This window comes from Phodopus roborovskii, unplaced genomic scaffold, assembly GCF_943737965.1.
Source record: "Phodopus roborovskii unplaced genomic scaffold, PHOROB, whole genome shotgun sequence".
Classification (NCBI taxonomy): Eukaryota; Metazoa; Chordata; class Mammalia; order Rodentia; family Cricetidae; genus Phodopus; species Phodopus roborovskii.
In genome coordinates, this window is record NW_026126480.1 from 53,841,841 (window position 1) to 53,859,400 (window position 17,560).

Sequence of the window (17,560 nt, forward strand, 5' to 3'; positions counted from 1 at the left end):
TTGTGTGCACTCAGGAGCCACAGAATGCCACAGGTCACATTAAGTGTAGCAGCTTACAGCTCTGCTTCAGGGAAAGGCTTCCTCAGTTTAACAGCTCTGCTCAGGCAGGAGATTTTACAGTTCTGTTTGGGTCCCCTGGAGTGTGGAGTGCAACAACTCCACTTCTATAGGGGAAGATTTCCCTGGCGAAAAGTGTTACAGCCCTGCTCTGCTTCACTCTGCCCAGGGTCATCTCTGCTTCAGGGAAAGAAGGTCTCACCCAAACCACATTCAAGAGATTTCTTGCGGGAAGAATCCAGGAGAGTGTCTGCCTCTGCCAGAGTGGAAGAAGACAGCCACAAACTGAACAGGCGCAGGGTTTATACAGGGCTTCTTAGGGGCGGATTTTTCCAGGGAGATTTCTAGGGTGGGGATTGATCAGATTCAGCCCCTGAGTTCAGACTGGCTAGATCTCCTGCTCGGGAATTGGTTGGTTTTCTACTCAGGTTAAGGGTCAGATTTGGCTCTGGTTTCAGGGCCAAAGTGTGTTTCTTTTACTGGTCCTTTTTTAGCCTTTTGGCTCTAGTTTTAGGGCCAGGGTGTATTTCTTTCACTGGCTCTGATTCTAGAGACAAAGTGTGTTTCTTTGGCACTGGTTTCAGGGTTAGGGTGCATTTCTTTGGTTCTGGTTGCAGGGTCAAAGTGTGTTTCTTTGGCTGTGCTCAGGATGCATTTCTTTGGCTGGCCCTTTTCTCCTACAGAAAGAACCCAAAATGCAAAGTTTTGTGATAGCAGACCCAAAGAGAATTCCAGGACAGCCAAGGCTACACAGAGAAACTCTGTTTCAAAAAACAAAATCAAAATTTTTAATTTAAAAAGTGTGTTTGTTATTACAATTAGAAAGACAATGGCTTCTGAAATGAATGGGAAACATGGATTTGGCGAATCCATGTAGCTTGGGGGAACTGGTCTTTATAGTATTGGAGGAGCTGGTGTTGAAACTACCACAATGGGGAATGGTGTTTAACAACCAACCATCCTAGAATCTCTACTAGGAAATAAACTCATCAATCTAATGGCTACTCTTTGTTGAATGGGATAGTGAACAACCCATCTAGCCAGTACCCTTCTGCCACCAGGAGGTGCCCTTCGACCGCAGTTGAAAGTCAGGAGCCTGACAATTGCCTGTACCTCTGGCAGCTTGGACTGGATGTGGATCCCCGCGTCACACTCACATCCCCAAACAGGGTCTGTCTCTGGACGTCTACACCATTTTGGGGGAGTTTTCACCACATTTCAGGAACCATGACTGAAACACAACGAGAAGGAAAACACAGCCCACGTATGTTCATGAATGAACATGACAAAGTATAGTTTGGATAGAGAAATACCTTCCTTGGTCCTAACCCAGCTATGTCACACATCATCTTTTCGCCCCTCGATTTCCAGTCTCTATTTCCTCGCCAATGAACAATACAATTGCAGTGAAAATTAAGTTGTTTTAAGGAAGTTCTCGCTCCTTCCCACCCAAATAAGGGAGAGATTAGGTTAAGATGTGGCGCTTAGACTTCTAAAGTATCGCTCTCAACCGCCATAGAGGTTGAGAAAACCCCCTTCTAGCGGACCCAGTGAGACAACCCTTTGTCATCAGCCTCCCTCGACAGAGGGCCTGGTAGCACGATCCATTGTGATGCTGAGAGACTCCCCCTGGGCTCAGTTTCTCCTAGGCAGTGGTTGCTTCCTGAGCCCTTCTGACGCATAAGCCGCGACCCTCTCCCAAGGTGGTGATTGGCTAGCCGGGGCCGGGGGCGGGCCGACCCCCTCTCCGCAGTGCCGTCACCACATGACCCCGCCCCCGCACGGGGGCGGCCATTTGTGTGCGGCCGCAGGATTGGTCGCCCCGCTCCTACGAGGGGGAGGGGAGGCAGGCAGCGCGCACTCGCGCGTGCGTGAGCTGGCGCGCGAGAAAGCGCTCGGTCGCGCCGAGGCTCGAGCGGCCGTCGCCATTTTGTAGGGTTCTCTCTGACGCGGGACCCGCCGCCACCGCCGGCACCACCCGGAGGTAGGAGAGGATGCTGTGGGTGTGTGGGGAGCCTGGGAGCGCGCCGGGCCGGACCTCGGGAGGGCCGGGAAGGCCCAGGTTTGGGGCTGCTCATCTTCTGAGGAAGGTCCCGGGAAGACAACGAAAGGAGGCGGGGCCGGGTCTCCGGAGGGGGCGGGGCAGGGGTCGGACCGAGTCTTTGTTGGGATGTTGGAGCTGGAGGTTGGGTGGCTGAGGAAGGGGGTTCAGGTGTGGGGAGAAAGAGGGCTTTTCGTTCTTAGAGTATGGTGGGAAGTGATACCGCGCTGTGGAGAGGGGCACAGATTTCCCTCCAAAATCTTGTAACTAAGACCATCCAGACGTTTCTTGCTTTCTGCTTGGTGTTTTCTTCCCTGTTCTAAGCCTTGAAACAGCTAACCTTGTAGATTAGATGTATCTGACCTCTCGGAGGACCTAGTTGTGCGTTATGACCTCCGATCTTCTGTTGGCATTGTCACACAGCTTGTACTACTTAGGAACAAACTGTTATTTCTCTCTCAAAAGGAATAAATTACCTCTGTGGAGTTTGGGAAGATTAATAATTGGCCATTAAACGGAAATGCTGCAGTGCTATACAGTGTCTCACTTCATGCCTAACTTTTGAAATCTTGTTTGTAATCTGCCAGGCTCTTGTCAGGATGGTGAAGCTGTTCATTGGAAATCTGCCCCGGGAGGCCACAGAGCAAGAGATCCGCTCACTCTTCGAGCAGTACGGGAAGGTGCTGGAATGTGACATCATTAAGAACTATGGCTTTGTGCACATAGAGGACAAGACGGCCGCTGAGGATGCCATACGCAACCTGCACCACTACAAGCTGCACGGAGTGAACATCAATGTGGAAGCCAGCAAGAATAAGAGCAAAGCTTCAACCAAGTTACATGTGGGCAACATCAGTCCCACTTGTACCAACCAAGAGCTTCGGGCCAAGTTTGAGGAGTATGGCCCAGTCATCGAATGTGACATCGTGAAAGATTATGCCTTTGTACACATGGAGCGGGCAGAGGATGCAGTGGAGGCCATCAGGGGCCTTGACAACACAGAGTTTCAAGGTGAACTGTTCTGGGGCTTGGGTGGCAGAGCTTCGTGAAGTCTAACTCAAGGCAGAGGCAAGAACATAAATAAGACCATGGGGCTGTGAGAGCGGCTTCCTCCATTCTCTTTTAATTGAAATAATAGATTATGCTCACTATTCTTAAGTAAAATTTACTCTTAGGGAAGTAAACATTTTCCACTTTGTTTGCAAAGATGTTTCTCCACAACTGTTGGGTCACAAATTGTGGGTTACTTTCTTTGATCTTCATTCATTCGAGTGTTGCTAGAAGTTAAGCTATCTAGGCAGGGAATGTGAGAAGGACTAGAGGTACAACTTAGTGGCTGCTTTTGTTGTGATCCAGAAGCTTTACTTTTTTTTATATTCTGATGAATTTACATTGAATGCAAAGAGGAAAAAGAGTATTTAGAGTATCTACAGAAGCACTGTATGAGAGATCTGAGGTGTGTCTCATTGGGGGGGCGGGAGTAGGTATCTTTGAGGTGTCCAAATTTGTTGAGTCTGTGGACTACAAAGCCAGGTAATATGTCATAGATTCTTCTGCTCCACTTATTACTTACCTTTTACAGGTTTAAAAAAAAAAATTTTTTTTTTTTTCTTTAGAAATTCAAGGTTGAATGGGAATGATGTTCTTGCTTCTGGGGAAATTTCATGAAGCTATTATAGAGCTTACTGTGTTGCTTATATTGATAATAAGTATATATGTATTGTCATTAATACCACAGGACCTTGTCTGAAAACCCTGGAATTGTGTTAGTACAATAGCCATTATCTACATGTGACTAGTAAATTTAAATTAATTGAAGCAAAATTTCAAAATTGATTTTTCCAGTGTGGGCACATTTCAAGAATACAGGAGTCATATGAGGGAAATGGCTACTGTATTAGGAAACATATAACAGGCCCACATTGCAGAAAATTCATTGGTTAGCACAGTTAGTTCTACAAGGTTTTTATTGAGTATCATGTTGGATCACATATTCAAGGCTACTGTTCTTTCCTTTCTTGTTTTTTGGTTTTGTTTGTTTGTTTGGTTGTTTTTGGTTTCTCAAGACAGGGTTTCTCATGTAGCTTTGTAGACTAGGCTAGCCTCAAAGTCAGTCAGAGCTCTGCCTGCCTCTGTCTCTGGAGTGCTGGAACTAAAAGGCTGCCAGCGCCGCCAACACCACCACCAGGTTCAAAGCTACTTTTCTAGTTCCTAAGTTAACACCCTTTTTTGCCAAAATACCACTAAAAAAGTTAAATATACAAAGGTCCTCTGCTAAACTAGAAAATAATGAAATCATGGGAAAAGGGAAAGTTAATCAGAAAAGTATTAAGTATGCAAATAGTGAAGCTTACTGGAGCCTCCCTATCATGTATTCTAGCTTCATCACTAACACCCTGGCCTTTAGGTACTGAAAGCCTAGGGCACAAATTGCAGTTAAGTCCCTATCCTTAGCCAGCAAGTTGACAAGTGAACCCCCACCCCCACAAGTTCTTTTCCCTATTATAAAATAATGATATCTAATGTGGCTCCCTCAAAGAATGGTAGTGAGATTAGAATGAGGTAGTAAGTACATTTTGGCGATAAAAGTAATTTATAATGAAAGATGAACACTATTTGCAACCATTTGCAACTCTAGTTAGAAAAATATTAAAAATGTGATAAATCTCCTCCCCTTAAAGGGTTTCTCTGTAAATTCTGAATGTCCTGAAACTCAATTTGTAGACCAGACTGGCCACCATTTCTCTCTCTCTCTTTCCTGAAACAATGCTAGCACACTTTGAAAATATTCCTGATTATTTTCACTTGCTGTGGAAGGTGTCATAGATGGACAGGGGAAAGTAAGGAAGGAGTTTTCTTGTCCTGCCAACTCAGTTCTGGTATCATCCAAGGGCCCCACAAATGCTGGGCAAGTGCTCTCCCACTGGCCTGTATGTTCCCATCCCTGAAGAAGGGTTTGCTTATCAGGTAACAAACAAAATGGAAGAAAACTTAAAGCCAAGTACTAACTTTGCATATAAATTCTCCTAGTATAAAGGAAATGGGGAAATAGGAGTTAGCTTTAAAAGGTGAGTAATGTGGCTTTTTGTTTTTTTTTTTTTTGGTTGGTTGTGGGGTACTAAATATTGAATGAACCCAGGGTCTTGAGCGTGCTACGTACACAGTACTGAACTATGCTCCTTGGCCCTTGTATTTGTTTAATAACACATATAATTACATAAGAAACGGGAATCTGAATAATACAACGAAGGTATTTTTATTATATATGTACACATATATAATATAAATAATCACTTCCATAGAAAGTACAGACAATAAACTGAGTTGAAAAAGAATAATCATTTATTTGGTTTCATGTTCTCTTTCTGGCTCTTCTGGAGAGAGTGGTTTACACCAATCTAGTTTTTATTGCATGCAGATATTTTTGTAACAAGCTAATTTTTCCCCCCCAAGGTGGCAACAAAGTTTAGTATTAGATAATGAATTTTGTTTAGACAAATTCTTGATGTATATAGCCTAGGCTGACTCTCAACTCAAAATCCTCCTGCTTCAGACTTCTGAGTGCTGGGGTTATATATATAATTCTACTACATATCTTACAGAAAATACAATCTAGGTGCCAGTTTGTCATTTTTCCAATTTAAAGCCTTTTTAGTCTAAAAGTTGCTATCTTGTGCACGTTTTGAACCTTTATTCTGCGTATTAATGGTTGTCTCAAAGTTATGTTTCTGCATTGTATAACTTCTAAAGATAGAATCTGAGTTTACCTGGGTCTTTTTCAAGATGTTTCCTCTCCACAGGCAGCAGTGAATGCAGTTTGAATTGGAAACCATAACGAAGCTGTTCCCAAGTAACCATCCGGGCAGCTGAATTGGGAAGGATATGTAAGAATTTAGGAGTGTTGTTTCAGCATTAAATCAATGGATCATTATTATATCGGTTACATCTCCAGTCTTCTTTGGACCCAAGATATAATTTCAGAAATTAGAATTAAGTCTCCCAACTTTTAACATTTTAATACTCTCTTTTGTTCCAGCCTCCAAGAGAAAGTACTTTTAATGGGCTGGTTTTCTAAAAAAATAGTGGCAAGTTTCAGTAATTTAAAAGTTCCACCTGTGTGTATCTAGTAAAGTGGCAAAACTTCTACCTGTTTCTAAAGATAATAGGGAAGTACAGTACTTTTTCAGAATTTGAGAGAGTCTGAATTGAAAGTCCTTCTAACCTTTGGGAAGAATCTAAGACAATAGAGATACCTCATATTACAGGTGTTTTTAACTTTAGGTCAAAACCAAAAACCAAAACAAACCAAAAACCAAAACAAAACAAAAAAACTGGCATCTTTTCACAATTACAGAAATTTGCCACAAATGTTGGTAAAGTACTCCCATCCTCTTAAGTTAAAAGTAGGAATAGAGCTGAGATTACCAGGTAAAAATCACTGTTTTACTTCTCAGAATCTATGAAACTAAAGAGCAATCAATTTTCCCCCTTATAATGACTTCTAGGTCTCTGGGTTGGGTTTTTAGATTGGCATGTTTTTCTGACTTTAGAATTGGAGTAATATAGCTATTACATAACACAATAATTATTAATAACTCTTAATAATAGCTCTTAATAACTATAATTGGGAATCTACTTGCTATCTGTCAACTGCATCAGTGGAGACCATCTACTAACAGCTGGGGTCAGAAGTTTGAGTACCCCCCCCTCCCCAAGACTGGTTTCTATGTATCCCTGGCTGTCCTGGAATTCATTCTGTATAATAGGCTGGCCTCAAACTTGGGGATCCACTTGCCTCTGCCTCCCAAGTGCTGGGATTCAAAGCATGGGCCACTGTACCCAGCCCAAAATGCTGATTATTATTTTCACATGGGGATACATACCCTAAAAAGCTACTACTGTTTTCACTTTATTTTTGTGTGGTGCTGGGGATAGAACTTGGCCTTGCATACAGTAGCAAAGTGTTCAACCATTGAGATGCATGTCCAGCCCCAGAAGCTGGTAGTTTTAATATCTAACTCCTCTAAGAGGCTTTGCTCAAGTAGTTGTGATCCTGAGGAAAAAACTGGGGTGGAGTTAAAATCTATAGAGGTTCTTTTAATTCCCACAGGTACAGATGAAGCCAGTGATAAGCAAAATTAGGATTTGGATATCCAACATAGCACCTGCACATGTTCCTGGAGGAAACATGGTGGACAGATCATGCTGTTGAACAGCAATTGTTTATAGGGTTTGAGGGTGATGCAATGCTGGAGGTTGAGCCCAGGGTGTCATACATGCTAAGGGGCATGTGCTTTTTCTATTGAGCTCAGACCTGCCATGAACTGTTTAGAGGAAAAAGAGGCCTTCTAAAATTTCTGTTAAGTCTTGTTAGATATCTTTTGATTTGGAAGTATTAGTCTTAGGAAAAACAAAACAAAACAGCAATCTTTGCATGGGAGAAGGAAATAAATTATAGAGATGAAATTAGGGGAAATTCTGATACACTACTGGCATTAAGTAGGATTTGAATGGTCTCTAAGGACTCCCATATTCTAGCCCTCCCTTCTGTTGTAATTTACTTTTTTGGAAAGGACTGGTGAATGAAGTAATCACAGGAGTGTGTATGTATATGTATTTTGTTTACTTTCATTTGAGTAAGGGAAAAGAATGTTAATGAGTAATAATTTTAATCTATTTCCTCAAGGCAAACGAATGCATGTGCAGTTGTCAACTAGCCGACTTCGGACTGCCCCTGGGATGGGAGACCAGAGTGGTTGCTATCGGTGTGGGAAGGAAGGACACTGGTCCAAAGAGTGCCCAGTAGACCGTACAGGGCGTGTGGCAGACTTTACTGAGCAATACAATGAACAGTATGGAGCAGTGCGCACACCCTATACTATGGGTTATGGGGAATCTGTGTATTACAACGATGCTTATGGAGCACTCGACTACTATAAGCGCTACCGGGTCCGATCTTATGAAGCTGTGGCTGCTGCAGCTGCAGCTTCTGCATACAATTATGCAGAGCAGACCATGTCTCATCTTCCTCAAGTCCAGAGCCCAGCTGTACCCAGTCACCTCAACTCCACTTCTGTTGATCCCTATGACAGACACCTATTACAGAACTCTGGCTCAGGTGCCACCTCAGCAGCCATGGCTGCCGCCGCCTCTTCTTCCTATTATGGAAGGGACAGGAGCCCACTGCGTAGGAATACACCTGTTCTCCCTGCAGTTGGAGAGGGCTACGGTTATGGGCCAGAGAGTGAGATGTCTCAGGCTTCAGCAGCAACACGAAATTCTCTGTATGACATGGCTCGATATGAGCGGGAGCAGTATGTGGACCGAGCACGGTACTCAGCCTTTTAAAAACTGGAGGTGAGAGTGGGGTGGATATGGTTGAAATTTGCATTTAGTTCCCTGCAAGAGACCTTTGCTTCATGGAGGAGCCAGAGCACCAAACAAGACAATGCCTAAAAAGCACAAATTACTTGTTTTCAGTATTTTCTATAGTTTAGGCCTCAGGTTTATTTGGCCTGTTGAGGAGTTAGTATCATTTCAATGTGTTACTTTTGAAATAGAAACAAGCTCAGTTAATGCCTTAAACCTCAGTATAGGAATGACAGAGGCAGGTGGATCTCTGAGTTTGAGACCAGCCTGGTCTACATAGTGAGTTCCAGGACAGCCAAGAACTATTTTGTTTGACCCTGTCTTGAAAAATGAAAATGGGGGGAAAAAAGTTGTAAACAGATACATGATATGGGGCAGATATGGAGAAGCTAACATATAGTGGCCCTTTGTTGTATAAACAGCTATTAACACATTAAGACCTGAGTCCCAGAGACCGTCAGTGCTTTGCCTATGATCATCTGGTAAATGAGAGATAGAGCCAAAATTCAGACTCAGATCTCTTAAATTTGTACTCTTTCCAGCCAGGCAGTGGTGGCACATGCCTTTAATCTCAGCATTTGGAAGACAGAGGCAGGCAGATCTAAGAGATCTAAGTTTGAAGCCAGCCTAGTCTACAGAATGAATTACAAAACAGCTAGGGCTACACAGAAAAACCATCTCAAAAAACCGAAATAAGTAAAATCATACTCTTCCCACTACTAAACTACGGTGGTGGTGGTGATGGTGAAAGAGTGCATTAGGGAGCTAGTAATAGACAGCACATTGAATTAACTTCAAGAGTTTCTAGTTTGCCTATACACCACTTCTTGGAGTAGCACATGGTGTGCATACCTGTAATCCCAGTACCAAGGAGGATGAGGCAAAAGGATTATGCTAAGAGGATAGCCTTGGTTACACAGCAAATTCTAGCAAAGTCTAGGAAATATAACAAGACCCCTGTCACAAACAAAACCCAACTATTTCTTGGGTCATCACCCTTTATCAAATGAAGCTCTTAAATATGTTTTGTAAATCAACCAAAGCCCTGATGTTTTAACACACTTAAGTTTTCAATGTTTCCATGATATGTTCCATGAAGTATTTACTCCTGTAAGAGCATGTTGATATAGGCACTTAAGCCCTAGTTCTTTATAGCCTGTGATAGAGTAACTGTTTCAGCAAGTTTTGCTTTTTAAGGCAACACTCAAGGAATTGGATAAATTAATAATTTCTGACATGTATAAAATCTTAGAGGTGGTAACATTTGATAAAATGAGACCGGGTTTCTCTGTAGCTTTGGGGCCTGTCTTGGAACTCACTCTGTAGCCCAGGCTGGCCTCAAACTCTGAGAGCCACCCGCCTCTGCCTCCTGAGTGCTGGGATTAAAGGCATACACCACCACCTCCTGGCAACATCAAAATTTTAATGTTTACCTATTTCAAGAAATGTGTACAAAGAATGTTGGAATGGCAAGAATTGGGGATATTCAGAGATAAGTAAATTTCATTAGAATGAAAATGGCATTTACAATGTACAGTACTCTCAATTGTACTTTGAAGTTGAGCATCACTTTGAGTTAGAGCTGTAGCAGCACTTAAACAAGTTACCACTGAGATGCCATGTTCCCAACTTATTCTGATTTTGTATGTTTTTTTAAAATGGCATGTATGTTAAGTTATATGCTGTACAGTTATGTCAGTAAGACTTGGGATTTCTTAAGACCATCATTCTGCATTCAACATGTGAATGGAGTTTTAATTCCTATAGCCGGATGTACTCTGTGAGATACCTCTGATAAAGTTAGTATTTGTCTATTAGATAACTTTGTTTATTAAGAATGTTTCAAAGTTAAATATTAAAATTAGTGTAATATAGCCTTTAAGGGTATTAGGACATTTTAAAAGCAAATTTTAACTTCAATCAGTAGCTGTTCAACTAACCTCTTTTTAGTGATGACTTTTAAAGAAACTTACCTTCCAGGTGTGAACCTCAAATGGACTGAATAACCCTGAGTTGGTTGCAGTCCCAGGAGCCTGATGTTAATGAGGCTGCCAGGATGAAATACTCCACAACTGTTGGGGATCCAAATTCGGGTCTCACCCTAACAGAACTGATCCAAGAACATCACAGCTTTTGAAGTCGATTGGCACAGATCAAGACCAAGATTTGGCCCTGTGTCTGTATTAAGTAGAGGAGCTTGGTGTGAGTTAACTTTTTTTTATCCCCAGCCATTGGTGTCTGGATTTCCCATCATCAATGGAAGAATTAGACAGTCCTAGCAGTGGTTTCTTTTGATTTGTCAAGGGATATTTGCTCAATTAGGAAACTACTGCAACTAATGGCTCTGAACTGACAGTGTGACATGTAGATACTTTAAAGGGTGATTGACCAACTGTTCTTTGATACTCTAGTCTTTGTGACTTTTTTGAATGTTTTCTTTGGAACATTTGTAATAGGAAAATTGGGCTGGGCATGGGTGGTGGATGCCTATAGTCCCAGCTACTCAGGATTGCTTTAGAACAGAAGTTCATGGTTATCTTGGCAACATAAATCCCATCTCTTAAAACAAAATTGATAATATCTGATATTTTACCATCTTTTGCTTTTTTCCTGAACAAAAATTCCTATAAAATTAATCTGTAGTTATTAAAAATATATACCTTCTTTGAAGCCGTGGTAGCCTTCTACTACAGGGGTTACCTAAGTTAAAAGACAGGAAAGCTAAGTTTATCATCACTACTAGCAGTTTTGCATCTTGTGTAGCATATAGCTATAAATAGGTTCCTAGATATAGTTATTAGACTCCTGGGTGATGTTGTGGGGTATACATTCAACCCAGTCTGACTTGATTTTGTTTTGTTCTGTTTCTCCCCTTCCCCCCACCCCCACCCTTACCCCTGGAATACAGGACGGGACCAGGGCCCCTGTACTCGGAACCAGGCTGCTCTCCAGGCATAGTGTAAGCCTCTTGTGTTGTGCTTTCTTTCAGGTAGGATAATTGCGGACTGAACCCTCGGGCTGCGGTCATATATGAGAACTTGGTCCTCGAGGTTCCCTTTGCCGGGATGTTTCCATTGCTTCATGTTTCAGTAAACAAAGGAATTTGTGACCAACTATGTTTTCTTTCTTAATTTAATTCTTCTAAATTGACTTTTCTTTCCTTGATGCCAGTTGTCTGTAGCTTTTCACTCTGTTCCTTATATTCTCAGCCTCTGAACATCCCTAGGTAAGGATTATGCTGGCATCCCCATTTTTCCTGTACAATGGAGCCCCTCTTAATCTTGCTTTCCTTAGGAGTTGAGTGAGCCCTTCTCCCTGCCATCCTGCAGCATCTCCTTTCCCCTTAAAATGACCATGTAGTGGCAAGCAGTCTTTAACACTTCTGTTACCTCTGGACTCTAACACTGAAGCTAATCTTCTGAAGTTGCTAGAACCATTGGGGTTTTGTTGCTGTTTTGGTTGGTTTTTTTGTTTGTTTGTTTTCCCGGTTTTGTCTGACCTGTGATCGTGGTACAGCATTTAGCTGAAATTTAGCTTTGTTTTATCCTACTCTCCCCCCCCTTTTGACAAATAAATGTTTCTAACATTTAATCTTTTCCTAATTGAGTGACTGTTATTTACCACTAGTGTCTTCTGATTTTTTTTTCCCCAGTTGTGCTTGAGCTACAAAATTCAAATGAGTAAATGCCTAAAACATAGAAGGAAAAACTGAGTAGAGCAATATGGTTTCAGAAATAGACAGCTGAGTAAACTTAGCTAATCTTGAGTCACTGGTCACTTTTGTATAGCTAGTAGTCAGGCTCCTTTCTCCAAATAACCTGAGCTATCCTACAGCTAAAAGGCTAACCCAGAGAACCCAGGGCACTAGTGATAAAGCCCCACAGGAGTCCTGTATCATAAGGCGGCTAGGCTAAAGAACCTACTTATGCTATCAAGTGGACTTATTTTAACATAGCATGCTAGAGAGGTATCTCACTGGTTAAGAGCAAGCAGAGGACCTACTTCAGTTCCCAGCACCCACATGGTAGCTTACAACCATCTCTATATAACTTCAGTTCTGATGCCCTCTTCTGACCTCATCAGGGCACAGCAGTGTACATACATACAGGTACTCGTACAAACAGAAAAATTCTTTTAAGTTGTTTGAGAACAAACGTTTTCCACCCTCTCCAGCAGGCTTGATAGACACCCCCATCCCTACCGCTCTGTTGTGATCTATCTTTCACCACTCCTGTATGTTTTGAGACAAACTGCACCTATGTACCCCTGGCTACCCTGGAACATGTCAAATAGACAGCAGTCTTGATCCTCCTGCCTTTGCCTCCCAAGTCTTGGAATTAGACATAACCCATCATTTCTGGATGTTTATCCTTTGTTTACTGTGGGAGGGAACAGAGGATGGAGGGGTGGCGCTGGACTGCTCTTCCCAGAGCATTGACTGCTCTTCCCAGAGGACCTGGGTTCAATTCTCAGCACCCACATTGGTGGCTTACAACTGTCTGTAATTTCAGTTCCAGGGAATCTGATGTCCTCATTCTGACCTCCAAGGGTACTGAATGCATGTGACAAAACATCCACATACATAAAATAAAAATTTCAAAACTAATAAAAATTTGTAAAGAGGCTAGGCATATAGCCATATGATGAAGCACAAAGCCCAGTGTCAGTTCCCTATTTTTCTTCACAAAAAAGGGGGAGGGGGTCATGTAAATTCACTTAGGAGCTCTTAAAATTATTTCTACTCGAAGTGTTAATATTTAAGATTTTTGGGGAGGGGGCATGGGAGGGTTAGTTTTTAAAGACAGGATTGGTAGTAGTTCAACTGGTCTTGAAATCATTATGTAGCTGAAGCTTTCCTTGAATTCCTAATCCTACTACCCCTTTAACCTTTAATGTGGTAGGATTACAGGTATGCCATCAGTACACCTGGGTCACTAAGACAGTTTTGCTGGATTAGAAAAATATACCTGTAATTTCAGCACTCAAGAGGATTATCAGGAGTTGTATGTCAGCCTTAGCTACATAGCAAATGAAGTCTGGAATATGAGACCAAATCTCACAAAAACTGATCCATCTCTCCAGCCCCTTTGAATGGTTTAAGTTTTATTCATTTATTGTTTGTGAGGGAGAGAGAGAGAGAGGAGAGAGAGGAGAAACAGAGACTGGGTGCTTGAATGCCAGTGCAGAAGCACGGGGAGATCAGAAGAAAACTTTCAGGGGTAGTTCTCTCCTTCCACCATAGGTTCTAGAGAGCGAACTTGGGTCATCAGGCTTCTGCAGCAAATACCTACCTCATTGACCCTTCTAAAAGAATTTAAGCTGCAAAAACAAAACAAAATTGGGCAAAGGCAGGTGCATCTGAAGTCAAGGCCAGCCTGGTCCACAAAGTGACAGCCAGAAACCCTGTCTCAAAAAAAAAAAAAAACAAAAATAACCTTTTTTTTTTTTTTTTTTGGGTTGTGGTACCTGCATATGTATACACAAAGGCTGAAGTAAGAGGTCAATACAGGTTATTTAGCTACATTAGTTGACCAACCAGTCCGAGGATCCTCTTGTCTCCCCTTCCTACATCTCCCAACTTTGGTGTTCTCCTCAGCACCCAGTTTTTCAGGAGTCTGAGCAGTAAGCATTTTAGTTTTAGAGACAGTCTCAGGCTGACTATGTAGCTGAAGAGGACCTTCGTGTTCTGATCATCCTGCATGCACTACTGCACCTAGTTCTGTGCAGTCCTGGGGATCAAAACAAAGTGCTCTCCCTACCAACAGAGCTACATCCACAATCTTTTTTTTTTTTTTTTTTTTTTTTTTTTTTGATTGTTTCAATTGCCCCAAGGTAGCTTCCAGCTTGCTATGTAGTTACGGCTGGCCTTGAACCTCTGATCCTCCTCCTTCCACTGAGCCAATCTGTCTAGTCCCTTTTACATTCTTGTGAAATGGGGTCTTGCTTTGTTATCCAGGCTGTCTCAAACTCTGTCATCCAGCATCACTCTCATGCTTTTATTACAAGAGTATACCACCACTTCTGACTCCAAATATTTTATACTAAACAGTTATCTTACTTTTTGAGTAGAGGCCAGAATGACAATCTACAGAGGTCCATGCCCACACTTCAACTAGCAAATGCAGTACAAAAGACTCATGTTAATTTCAAATTTCCACAGAAATTTGGACTATTGCCATATGAAAGAAATTAAGACAGAGTCACTGGGATTTCTTTGTGATTGGTATGTATAAGGCCAGGCAAAATGAAAGAGATTTGTAGCTATCCAGCTAGTCATGGTGGTACATGCCTTTAGTCCCAGGACTCAGGAGGCAGAGACAGGAAGATCTCTGTGTAAGTTTGAGGTCAGCCAGGTCTACATAGAAAGCTTCAGAACAGCCAGGACTACACAGAGAGATCCTACCCCCCCATAAATAAATAAATAGCCAAAACAACAACAACAACAAAGCCATTATTGACCTCACCAGAATCTCTACTGATATTCTGTGGGTTTTTTTTTTTTTTTTTTTTTTGATAAACTTAATATGGTAGTTTAATGTATCTTGATCCTCTATACCCTCAAATCACTGGCAGAACATGCAAGAAAAACATGTACAAATAGTTTTATAGAGCCATGGCTAGATAAGACTTGCAAAACTTGTACTGAATTTTCAATCTTCAGCCACATGTAACCCTTAGGTATTTAAACTATACATAGTAGTACTCAGAAACTCAATTTTTAAAGAAATTTACATTATGTGTATCTGTGTGACTATATGCCATTTCTAGGCAGGTGCCCATGAATGCCAAGAGAGCATTAGATACCCTGGAGCTGGAGTTCTAGGTTGCAAGCCACCATGGGAGTGGTGAGAACAAACTCAAGTCATTTGGAAGAACAGCATGCTAAGCCATCTTTCCAGCTCCACAAATTTTTATATAATTTAAGTGGCTAGTGACTACTACAACATTGACAATAAAATCATATGTATTTTTTCCCTTTTACTTCTCTGTAATAAACCTGGGAAAGCCTCAAGTGTTTAGCCAGTTAGAACTGCCAGGGAAGCAGGGCAGTGGTGGTACGTGCCTTTAATCCCAGCACCCGAAAGGCAAGATCTCTTGTGAGTTTGAGGCTGGCCTGATCTACAGAGCAAGTTCCAGGACAGGTTCCAAGCTAGAACTGCCAAGGAGTAAACAGATGTTCTTACATAAGCTGCATGTTGTAGGTACAAACCAAGAGGGGGTTTCTCAACAGACTAGTTCCTAGTCCCATGATACCTCTCACTCTAATGCTCCTGGAACTCCTTTATCTGCTCTTTGAACTACTGCTATATACCAGAATATGGTGAGCAATATGTTCCTACTAAAGATGTTAATCTTAATTCAGTTGTGCTAAGCACTATGAAGGGTCAAATATACTCTAATGTTTAAACGTGAGAGTACTATAGAGGATGGCTATCCCAAATGGAGGGAAAAGAGAGGCACAACCATTAATTCTGAGGATGGAGCGATTTCCTCTGTGGAGGAAACCAGAAGAGGTAAGTGATGGGAGTTACTCATGCTCTGAGCCTTGTAGTGGACTGTGAAGAAATTTCTCAGAAGATACAGGCTTATCATATGCTCATTAATTTTTCTTCAAAGATCACTGATGGAAAAAGTATGAACAGACTGTTGAAAAAAATACCATGTAGATAGGAAATGGTTCACAGATTCAAGGTGGAAGTCTCAGGCTTAAACCTCTGAAACCGATCAAGCTGACTTCTCTATTCAACAGTAGCTGAGCACCTGCTGTGGGCCAGGCCATGTCTTAATTGAATAGTACAGAACACAGGATGACAGAGTCACTTGGAGATCTTAATGAGACTACTGAGATGAGTATGACAGGCAGGTTAGGAATGTAGGTCTGATTTCAAAGATCTGGTGTTATTACTGCATTACCACCACTTATCTGCACTTAAAGATTAAGAATAGAAAGCCTGATGAGGTGAAACACGCTTGTAATTTAACACATGGTAGGTCAAAGCAAGAGGATCAAGAATTTAAAGTTACCCTCCACTACAGAGTGAACTTAAGGCTAGTCTGAATTACATAAGCATTTGTCTCAAAGGAATGAGTACCCAAGTTCCATTCCCAGCACCCACATGGTGGCTCCTAACTTTTAATTCCAGACCCAAGTGATCCAATACCCTAGGTACCATACACAAATGTGGTCCAGATACACACATGTAGGCAAAACACTAATAATGTTTTTTTTTTTTTTTTAAAGCAGAACTATTCTAGCCAGGTATGGTGGAACATGCCTTTAATGTCAGTGGTAGATGAATCCCTGAGGGTTCATGCCAGCTTGCTCTACATGATGAGTTTCAAGCCAGCTAGAATATACAATGAGATACTGTCTCGAAGACAAACAAACAAAAAACTATGCTTATCAGTTGCCTACAGAGAGAGTGAATGTAAGATGATGAGAACTGAGGGAAGTTGCTGATCCATTTTGGGTGGGGGAGTGAGAATGAGAGGCCTTTTGCCTCCATGACTTTCTTCCTATGCAATTGCTATGAGGCAGAGCCCTAGACCTCCAAGCAAGGCCCAGCCATAGCAGCAGCATTCTGTGAAACAGCAGCATTCTGTGAAAGTAAACGCTGTCTTAAATCACTACCAGGTTCCTGTTAGTGCAGTGCCTTTGTAGGATTGGGAAAGAGGCACAGAACTAAGGCTCAGCTCTGCTTGTCAAAAGCTCTTGTAACAAAGCCTTGCTTCATCTTTTAGGTCTGCCTGAGACAGCCTATGACCTACTGCTTTCCTCTGATTTCCAGCCACACAGTGAAGACAGACACAGAAAAGTATGCAATGTACTGCAAGGAGCTTTCCCCAAGGACAGAATGAGGTTGGTTGTCTGCAAAATGCCCCCTCCCCCCACTGCAAAGGGAAGTAGCCTGCCTAAGACTGGTTCATGGCTTTTCAGAATTTGGCTCACTAGGATAACTCAGGGAGTTTCCTATCCTTGCAAATTTGAGAGGGAAAGGAGAAAAATATATACTCCAGGGAAGAATCACTAATTTGTTAAAAAAAAGAATATGTGCCAGGGATCCTTTTGGTAGGGGCTATGCTATGGGAACT

At 42.0% G+C, this 17,560-nt stretch overlaps 1 protein-coding gene across 3 annotated transcripts; it reads left to right on the forward strand.

Annotated features, from left to right (window-relative positions):
* Positions 1–1,799: 1,799 nt before the first annotated feature.
* On the forward strand, positions 1,800–11,580 carry LOC127228660 (RNA-binding protein 4B). Of its 3 annotated transcripts, none has more exons than XM_051193597.1 (4): positions 1,800–2,041; positions 2,686–3,109; positions 7,785–8,455; positions 11,376–11,580. In XM_051193597.1, the coding sequence occupies exons 2-3, from the start codon at positions 2,698–2,700 to the stop codon at positions 8,444–8,446; spliced, it is 1,074 nt and encodes a 357-aa protein (XP_051049554.1). In that variant the 5' UTR covers positions 1,800–2,041; positions 2,686–2,697; the 3' UTR covers positions 8,447–8,455; positions 11,376–11,580. The 3 variants fall into 3 exon arrangements, with proteins under 3 accessions (XP_051049554.1, XP_051049553.1, XP_051049552.1); XM_051193596.1 differs by lacking the exon at positions 11,376–11,580 and adding an exon at positions 10,448–11,059; XM_051193595.1 differs by having other exon boundaries at positions 1,801–2,041; positions 11,457–11,580.
* The last annotated feature ends 5,980 nt before the right edge of the window (positions 11,581–17,560 follow it).

Bases quoted from the DNA above. Each gene is read 5' to 3' on its own strand.
- LOC127228660 (XM_051193597.1), top strand. From the start codon at position 2,698: ATGGTGAAGCTGTTCATTGGAAATCTGCCCCGGGAGGCCACAGAGCAA. The intron at 3,110-7,784 runs GTGAACTGTTCT...TATTTCCTCAAG, and splicing joins TGACAACACAGAGTTTCAAG to GCAAACGAATGCATGTGCAG.